We start from the raw sequence: 9,828 nt of genomic DNA, 5'->3' as shown, positions 1-9,828 counted from the left end.
TTGCAATGTATCCCAGTGAATTGAAAAACACCTAGGTGGGTGTAAACACGAAGAAATGAGAGGAATTTGTTGGAACATCCAGTCATGTATGTCACTTTTGATCCTCTCCTTTCCTGACATGCACATAGGCGCATATGTACGTATCAATTGAGATCAACTGTTTGGGAATCACAGAACCCAACTACATCAGGAACCAGGCAAGTTACTTTAGCTGTGACATCACCGTCTTGTTTGTATTATTTTTATTTTGTCCACATTAGAAGGATCAATTGACTCACTTAAAATTAAATTCCAATCCTCAGAGAATCTTAAAGTGAGAGAAACCTCTGGATAACGTAAATTAACTTATGTCCTGGGTCATTGCATTGATATTTGAGTTGTAGTTGCATTGACTTTGCAGCAACAGTGCATTTCTGCGCTATACATGGCATGGGAGAGTTGGGTCATCTAACAGATATATTTATTATTATTATATATATATATATATATTTATTTGCTTCCTGTCTGGTTACTAAAGTAAGCAGACAGGAAGGATCCTGGATAGAAACACTGAAATAAGAGACGGGTGTAAGCATTTTAGATGATGGAGTAGATCAAATGCTTATCATAATCCTTAAAGACAAAAAAAAAGGCTAAAATATAACATGTCAAATCAGAAGCTTGAAAATCAGATTCCAACATGTTTGTCCTTTGTCCAGTGTAAAACCATGTTACATTACTGTGTTCACACAACACAGGGTGGCATCCTCTCCTTAGTGACTGGGTAAGCAAATAAGCAATAGAAAATACTTGCAACACAAGCGAGAAATAACCTTTTCCCCAAAGTGTTCCTGCTGACCCCACATGCTGTTGCGCCCTGGTCAGTAAGCCACACTGTCCATATTGAGAACTGCTACTGCATGAATAATACATGAATGCAAATAGGTTGTTGTTTGCCTATAAAGTATGTGGCGAAGAACCATTTTTGAAACACAAGGCTGGTGGTTCCTTTTTTAAACACGCTTGTGTTTTACTGCAGTTTTTAGTATCACATGCTACAAATACAAAATAAAGGAAGGATGGATGGCCTTAAAATGACATTCATACATTTGGATGTTTCTTCCTTCTGGTATCTCATGCATCTGTCTTTGAATTTTCTTAGCCTCGCTGCGATTTTTTGTTTCCCTCATCAAAAGCCGCCAGGTCTCATTAATTCATCCATCACTGCCACATGCAGCAGTTTTGTGTACTTCATTGTTCATTACACAGCCATGCAGTGGAGGTGTACACTGCAGAGTAAGCTGGCACATTGGATTCTGTGTTGGAAAGCAATAACGGGCACTAAAGCTTACCATGACTCTTCTCATTATACGTGATGTTGCAGTGGAACAATGATCCCAGAACACATCCCATTTTAGCCTTAATGCAATCTTTGCAAACTTGATTGATATTCTCCAAATAGCAATACAATCAAGGTAATTTGAAATTCTACAAATAAACATTTAAACAGGTATACTACAAAGCAGCCCCTTAAATTCATCCCAAATACTGCTTTATGAAAAATGAAACACTGTTTTCTACCCATTCCAAACTAAAATACAGAAATATAAATATTAGCCACTTAAATGCATTTTATTATGTGCTCTTACACTGCTTAACAGTTAAATGACCATTATAATTAGTAAATTATAACTTGCATAAGGCAAAAAACTATTAGGGGAGGCAATAAAATACCACAATGTTCTAAAATAAATAATTTAAATATGAAAAAAGGAATCAGCACATGCTCTGGCCTCACACAGGGCAAATTTCATGTTGACACTTGTAACTACAACACTTGCAAAGCTTTACGACCAAAACTGATGTCTTGTTTGCGCCTCTTGGTGACCCAGGCTTTGTGTTGCCAAGGGTGGAGTGCGGAGCTCTCAAAAAGAAACGCTCAGCCTCAATTCTGATGTAAAGCTGTGGGAATGCTCTCTGTTGTTCAGCCCATGTCATTCAGGATGTAGTTGTGCAACAGGGTCAACAAAATACACTCATGCTAACAGGGAAATTAAAACATAACAGGGTGCACAGACAGCAAACGCAATAAAAATCCTCCATAGAAAACTCTTCGCTAGTTCAACATTCCTCTTCTCTCAGGAAAACTAACCTCTGAATGGGAGAAAAGGAATGTTCCAACAATGGTAATGAAAAATACAGTGTAATACATTTCAACACATGATAAAAAAAAAAAAAAAAACATTCTATATTTACGAGGAAAGTCTCATAAATGCAGCAAAGCAGAAAATATATATTTACATTATAATATACACTATAATGCCTTGTAGCTTTTAGTGTTCATAACACATTTTTCCAGAGTGAGATCTAAAGTCTCTCCATGTGGTGATGAAGCACGATCCTTGTTAGCCGTTCTGATGATTTACGGCATTTAGAAGGGAAGAACGCAAGTGCTGTTGAGGGATCCCGTTCCTCGGATTGTCCAAGCCTTCACTCCTAGAAACGTTCGAACACAGTCCACGACTCTGGTGTGCTACACAGCTGTAGAAGCACTAATTGATAACTGGAGGTGGGGGAGCAAATTTGCATTCTCCATTATATCAGAATAAATTATTGTTTGCCATCCTTATTGTGGATGAGCACAAACAAGTGGATACAGTGACTGGTCCTCCTTTTGGGTGATCAGGATGTGATGGCACTGCATTGGCGAGCAAAAAGCAGGAGAACGCTCAACTGGACCCATTTGAAAAGTTGCAAGACGGATCACCATGCAAACTGAAGACAGAGTGTAGCGTTATAATACCTGGATGTTTTCAGAGCTAGCTAGATAACAACCAAACAGAGCATTTACACAGAATGCATATGTCTACACAAGCTCGCTTCACAGTTGACAAAACACTGAGCAGGATGTCAGCCACAATTGGCAGCAGCCAGTGCATTACATTACGCAGTGAGATGTGCGGGCTGTTTCCATCTTCATTCGGTGCTGCAACAATATTACACTGCCAGTAAACAAATAGGCCATTTCAAGAATTCATGAGAACAAACTGAGACCAGACAGTGGCTTAACCGTGTTTCCTCTGTTTTCCATAGTCGGCTCTGATGGAATAGGAACTCTACTGTATTAACAGAGATTTAAAGCATGAGCTGGGATCGGAGTGGAGCTAAGGAGGATTCCAGCTAATTTTTCCTCCACTCACCTTACATTCCTAAACAAGTCCATCATAGAGTGACAGTGCTTGAACAATAGAAGGGTCTGCCTTTGATCCTTCCTGAAACTCCTGAAGAGTCAGCTTTCCATCTGCATTCTGCAACAGGAAACACAATGAAACTAAAGCCTTGGAATCATCAACTTACAAATATCAAAAATCTATCTGGCCATGCTAATATTACCTGGCAAAACAATTCAGGCCCCCTAAATCTTTTCACACTTTCCTGCTTGATACTTATCCATAAAGGGGTCAGATTTGTGGAGAGTACCACTAATTGCTCTGCTGTTGATATCTTTCTCACTTGAGCTGTGGATCTAAGCAGCTCCTCCAGAGTTACAATGAGGCTCTTGGCTGCTGCTTTGAATAATGCTCTCCTTGCCCAACCTTTCAGTTTGGGTAGATAATCATGTCTTGGTAGGTTTCCAGTTGTGCAATACTCTTTTGTACTCCATTACTCAATTTTTGGATGATGGATTGAACAGTGTTCTCCCTTGCTTGGGATATCATTTTTAAACCTAACCTTGCTTTTAACTTCTCCAGATCCATGACCAACCTGCTGTTCTCTAAAAAACCTTCAAGGCCTTCACAGAACAGCTATATTCGAACTAAGGCAAAAAGATGTTACTTAGGGGGCTGAATAGAGATGCACATCACACTTTACTAATTAATTATTTGTTTAAAATGTTTTTTTCTTCCTCAACTTCACAACCACTACTACTTTGTGCTGGTTTATCCACAAAATCCTGACGAAATATAAAACACATTGAAGTTGTAATGGTGTATTGTGTAAATTGTTGTAAAGAGATCAAATGAGACCAGGTTCAGGGGTTGTCTATTCTTCTGCATGCACTGTATTGCTCATGTTGTATACTGATAGACTGATCTTAAGTTCAGAGAACCTTGTTGATGGTCACTCTCTTTATAGAAATAGCTAAGAGTTGCACTGGTAGTCTTGTTGGCTAACACTGGCAGTAGTGATTAAAGTGTGGGGCAGTGCTGAAAGTGACTAGAAATTACAGTATGTTTATAGACTGCAGGAAGTGTTAGTGATGCTATAACAGGTACAGCTAACAGCTCCAAGCTTAACAGTGTCTGTATCAAAGCTCTGAGGGTAGCAACAAGGGCAGACCTAGCCCATTTAATGCTAAACTAATAATTATTGCTGTGCAATTGCAGGTATGTTAAGTAAAGTTTAGGTTACATTATCGAGTGTAATAATTCCATACAAACCTTGTCCATCATTGCAAAAATGCGGTCCACTCTTTTTTCTGGTGTGTTTTCTTCCTCTGGCAGCTCCACAGTGTTTCCCTAATATAGACATCATATAATTACACTTTAGATCACTGTAACAAATCAGGAGTAGAAAACAGATGAAGCTCCACACTTACCACCATCTGATAAATAGCATCTACAATGTTTAACATTTCATCTCGAGTTATGTAGCCATCATTGTCGAGATCATACAGTTTAAAGGCCCCTGTACAGAGAAAAACATAATAATTTTAAAGCATAAAAAGATTCCAAGTTTTCCACATTTTGTCATAATTCAGTCACAAACGTCAATTGATTGTTTTTTGGTTTTTATGCGACAGGGCAAATCAAAGTGATGCATAATTGTAAGGTGGAAGCAAAATTATTTGTTTACAAATAAACATCTGAAAAGTGCCATAAATTTGTATTCAGCCCCCTTTACTCTGACACCCCTCAGGAAGATTCTGCGCAATCAGTTGTATTCGCCCAGTCACCCAGTAAACACAAGAACAACACAAACTGCAGCATAATAGTGAAGTGGAATGAACAGGATGTTTTTTTTCTTAAATCTTTACAAATACAAATACCAAAAGTGTGAGATGCCTTTTTATTCTGCCCCATTTACCCTGATACCACTAAGTGAAATCCAGAGCAACCAACTGCTTCCAGAAGTCTTATATTATTTGCAAACTGCTATAAATCAAGCTCTGAAGACCTCATAGAGCACTATTCAATCTCTCATCTGAAAATACAAAGACGATGGCCCAACTGCAGACCTATTGAAATATGGCCATCCATGTAAACTGACAGGCTGAGCAAGGAGAGCATCATTCAGAAAAAAACAAGCTGCTGCGGAGACCAGCAGCTCAGGTGGGAGAATCTGTTGACCGGGCAACGATTAGCTGTGAACTCCACAAATTAAAAATGTTACATAAAGTGTTGAAACTGTACTGCTGAAATGCACTCAATAATTACATTAAATCATATTTTCATACATGATGATGTTACATGATGCTATTATTGAGCCAACAGTGAAAAAAGAGCAATACTAAATACTGAAAAGGATCAGGGTTTATGAATACTTTTGCAAGATGCTGTCTTTAAGACCAGAATGATGGCAACGGTGGCAATGTTAAAGCCCATGTTGCAGGTTTGATGAAACACATATTGTTAGAGTATGATTACTGTGTTTTTTCCTGTTCTAGTTTCACTGAAAGGATCAAAAACCCAGGCTAAAGAAGTATAGTGCAATCGTTTTGTTTTTTTAGTTGGTGTTCTTTTGAACCCACCTGTCCTTTTTGATATGTAAAACAGCCCAATTAAAGCCAAAGCATGTCATTTTAATGTAGAAAATAAAGAAGAGTGTCTTCTTACATCTAAGCTTTTCATCCAGAGTCCCCCTGGAGGTCACTGAGAGGGCCTGGATGAACTCTGAGAACTCGATGCGTCCGTCCTAGTGGGTGACAAAAGTGACAAAAACTGAATACGAATGTAATCAGCCCTAGACAAGATGACCGTCCTACATCATACTTTGTCTAACTACTTTGTACTTTAATTAACTTTGTTTCTGTTTCTTCATGCTGTCCTTCCTGCATTGTGTTGAAAACTGGGTCAGACGTTTGCTCCAAGTGAGCTGCTATTTTTTGCCCTGCACCTGGCTCTCTCCTGAGGCTGAAATATGTCACCTATGGTCATTAGTGAGATAAATGCTACTGGTTCATCTGCTGAGACTCCCACCTAACAAACACAATCAGCGTGTTTTGGTGTCCAAGATGTTAAACATTTTCCAAACATTCCTCATCTTGAGTGAATGTGGAAGACATTTTTGCTCTAGAAGGGAGAAACTACTCCACTCTGATTTGCATGTTCCAGCATCTGTACAATGTTAAATTCCCTCATCTGCATGCAATTTTGGAATTAGGCTCTTAATATTTTCAGTAGTATATTTTAAATACATTTCAGCATGTCTCTATCTGTGAGGCCACACTTTATACAGGAAATAATGTGGAAGACAGTCAAATCTGACACGAGAGATTAAAGCAGCCACAGAAGTAACGACCCCATGTAAAGCAGCAGCAACAAATATGAAGACTCTTTAAATTGTGGAGCTTTCAGGGTTTATCGTAATTCATATTCTGGTTAGAAATTCCACTGTTGCATGAAAAAAGGTTTTTCAACATTCCTTCACAATAGTCGTCTACCTCTAAACCCCTCTGGTCCAGATGATTCCTTATCAAAATCAGCCAGGCCCCACTAATGGTGTTTGAGGTCAGCAAATTTCATCTCCCCTAGACATCTTCCTAGCTAAACAATGCTGAAGTCATGCACCGTTGATGACATCAGTCATAAAACCTGAGATCAATGCATTCTCTCACTATGGGGAGCCTGACACTAATTAGGGTCAAAGATAATCATCTGACATGGTGGGTTTTATGTGATCTCTCCAACACAAAGCCACTTATCTGACAGTGAATAAACCTCCAGGGGGCACACCAGCAACCCAGGAGCTGCTGGCTTATTGTTACTCTGCCTAAACATGATTTGAATAATTATTTGCAGTCGTCAGGAGGGAGGTGATTACGTCAGGCAGATATACAATAAGTTTGGCTTGGTTCGCACATGCGCAAACAAATAAGCAACAGTTGCAAAAGAAATAATGATATTATAAAATACAAACATTCCAAAAAAACTTTTTAAAAACAGTGTGTGGCTCATGGTTCATTTTTAAAGTAATATGATATGGATGTCCCAATCCTATCCCCAGGGATAAAGACTGGCAACCCCATCCATGCTTTTATAAATGATCAATATCAGTTTTCCTGACTCGACTCAACTCCCCATACCTGCTGGTACTCTGCTGTGTGCAATTTATCCAGCAGAGCCCCCAGCAAGCCATGCCACATTTTACTCAGCCTGTTTTTGTGTCCATAGCTTGCATAACTGCATTATAGGCCAGGCAGCTTATTTTTTTTATCTAATAAATCTGAATTTTCCCAAACAACTCATGTTTTTCAACCTTTATAATGACATTTACAGTGAAAGAGAGACTGTAATGGTTGATTCAGTTTCCTGATGACCTGCTCTGTGAGCTATGGTGTTGATGTAGGGAGATTTGTGCAGAGAGCAGCTCTGCCAAGAAACTTGTTTCTGACAGGAAATGAGACAGGCATCTCTCAAAAGATATAACAATGTAAAAGCAGAATCATTAAAAAAATGTTATGTCAAAAATGATTTATACTAGTTTTAATATTAAATGCAAAAACCTACTTTTAAGACTAGGTTTAACACTTTCCTTTTTTTGATAAAGTTTACAGTAAGAGTGGCTTAGGTTATCCTGAGCTATCTCTATAGTTGCACTGCTATAGGCTTAGGCTTAGGACATACCAGCTTTCCTCACTCTGCTACTTTCTCCAACTACTTTCCAATTACAGGTCCTTCTCAAAATATTAGCATATTGTGATAAAGTTAATTAATTTCCATAATGTAAGGATGAAAATTTTAACATTCATATATTTTAGATTCATTGCACACTAACTGAAATATTTCAGGTCTTTTATTGTCTTAATACGGATGATTGTGGCATACAGCTCATGAAAACCCAAAATTCCTATCTCACAAAATTAGCATATTTCATCCAACCAATAAAAGAAAAGTGTTTTTAATACAAAAAACGTCAACCTTCAAATAATCATGTACAGTTATGCACTCAATACTTGGTCGGGAATCCTTTGGCAGAAATGACTGCTTCAATGCGGCGTGGCATGGAGGCAATCAGCCTGTGGCACTGCTGAGGTCTTATGGAGGCCCAGGATGCTTCGATATCGGCCTTTAGCTCATCCAGAGTGTTGGGTCTTGAGTCTCTCAACGTTCTCTTCACAATATCCCACAGATTCTCTATGGGGTTCAGGTCAGGAGAGTTGGCAGGCCAATTGAGCACAGTGATACCATGGTCAGTAAACCATTTACCAGTGGTTTTGGCACTGTGAGCAGGTGCCAGGTCGTGCTGAAAAATGAAATCTTCATCTCCATAAAGCTTTTCAGCAGATGGAAGCATGAAGTGCTCCAAAATCTCCTGATAGCTAGCTGCATTGACCCTGCCCTTGATAAAACCCAGTGGACCAACACCAGCAGCTGACACGGCACCCCAGACCATCACTGACTGTGGGTACTTGACACTGGACTTCTGGCATTTTGGCATTTCCTTCTCCCCAGTCTTCCTCCAGACTCTGGCACCTTGATTTCCGAATGACATGCAGAATTTGCTTTCATCCGAAAAAAGTACTTTGGACCACTGAGCAACAGTCCAGTGCTGCTTCTCTGTAGCCCAGGTAAGGCGCTTCTGCCGCTGTTTCTGGTTCAAAAGTGGCTTGACCTGGGGAATGCGGCACCTGTATCCCATTTCCTGCACACGCCTGTGCACGGTGGCTATGGATGTTTCTACTCCAGACTCAGTCCACTGCTTCCGCAGGTCCCCCAAGGTCTGGAATCGGCCCTTCTCCACAATCTTCCTCAGGGTCCGGTCACCTCTTCTCGTTGTGCAGCGTTTTCTGCCACACTTTTTCCTTCCCACAGACTTCCCACTGAGGTGCCTTGATACAGCACTCTGGTAACAGCCTATTTGTTCAGAAGTTTCTTTCTGTGTCTTACCCTCTTGCTTGAGGGTGTCAATAGTGGCCTTCTGGACAGCAGTCAGGTCGGCAGTCGTACCCATGATTGTGGTTTTGAGTGATGAACCAGGCTGGGAGTTTTAAAGGCCTCAGGAATCTTTTGCAGGTGTTTAGAGTTAACTTATTGATTCAGATGATTAGGTTCATAGCTCGTTTAGAGACCCTTTTAATGATATGCTAATTTTGTGAGATAGGAATTTTGGGTTTTCATGAGCTGTATGCCAAAATCATCCGTATTAAGACAATAAAAGACCTGAAATATTTCAGTTAGTGTGCAATGAATCTAAAATATATGAATGTTAAATTTTCATCATGACATTATGGAAAATAATGAACTTCATCACAATATGCTAATATTTTGAGAAGGACCTGTATGTAATATCTGCAGTTATTACTGCATTTAACTCCATATTCTTTCTCCGTTTCTTCTCTTCATAGAAGTTCCAGATGAGCTGGTGTACTGTTGAATTGTGATGTGTTCCTGGATGAGGCCATCAGCTGAGGTACTGCTACCAATAGCTTGACGTTCTCCTTCTATTCTCTTTGAGAACACCCTATTCTTTAGCTGCCTCCAAAGAACATCCATCAGATTCAAGTTGGGTCACATTTTGGTGAAATTAAAAGATTACTTCCATCCAAAACCTGCCAGGAGTATGAATAAAAATGAAACCAGATATTCACATACACCATATAAAAAGATATTCTACCATTTCACTGTC

General features: G+C 39.4%; 1 protein-coding gene across 5 annotated transcripts in view; it reads right to left on the bottom strand.

Annotated features, from left to right (window-relative positions):
• Positions 1 to 1,586: 1,586 nt before the first annotated feature.
• Positions 1,587 to 9,828, bottom strand: part of ncs1b (neuronal calcium sensor 1b) — a 29,241-nt gene continuing 20,999 nt past the window's right edge. For all 5 annotated transcript variants that reach the window (XM_047380852.1, XM_047380848.1, XM_047380849.1 and 2 more), the window contains 4 exons: positions 5,817 to 5,895; positions 4,580 to 4,668; positions 4,422 to 4,499; positions 1,587 to 3,287 (listed from right to left, as the gene is read on the bottom strand). In XM_047380852.1, coding sequence (XP_047236808.1) covers positions 3,189 to 3,287; positions 4,422 to 4,499; positions 4,580 to 4,668; positions 5,817 to 5,895 — 345 coding nt within the window. In that variant the 3' untranslated portion in view covers positions 1,587 to 3,188. The remainder of the gene's footprint in view (positions 3,288 to 4,421; positions 4,500 to 4,579; positions 4,669 to 5,816; positions 5,896 to 9,828) is intronic.

This window comes from Girardinichthys multiradiatus, chromosome 12 (genome assembly GCF_021462225.1).
Source record: "Girardinichthys multiradiatus isolate DD_20200921_A chromosome 12, DD_fGirMul_XY1, whole genome shotgun sequence".
NCBI lineage: Eukaryota > Metazoa > Chordata > Actinopteri > Cyprinodontiformes > Goodeidae > Girardinichthys > Girardinichthys multiradiatus.
This window is presented reverse-complemented; position numbering and strand designations above follow the sequence as displayed.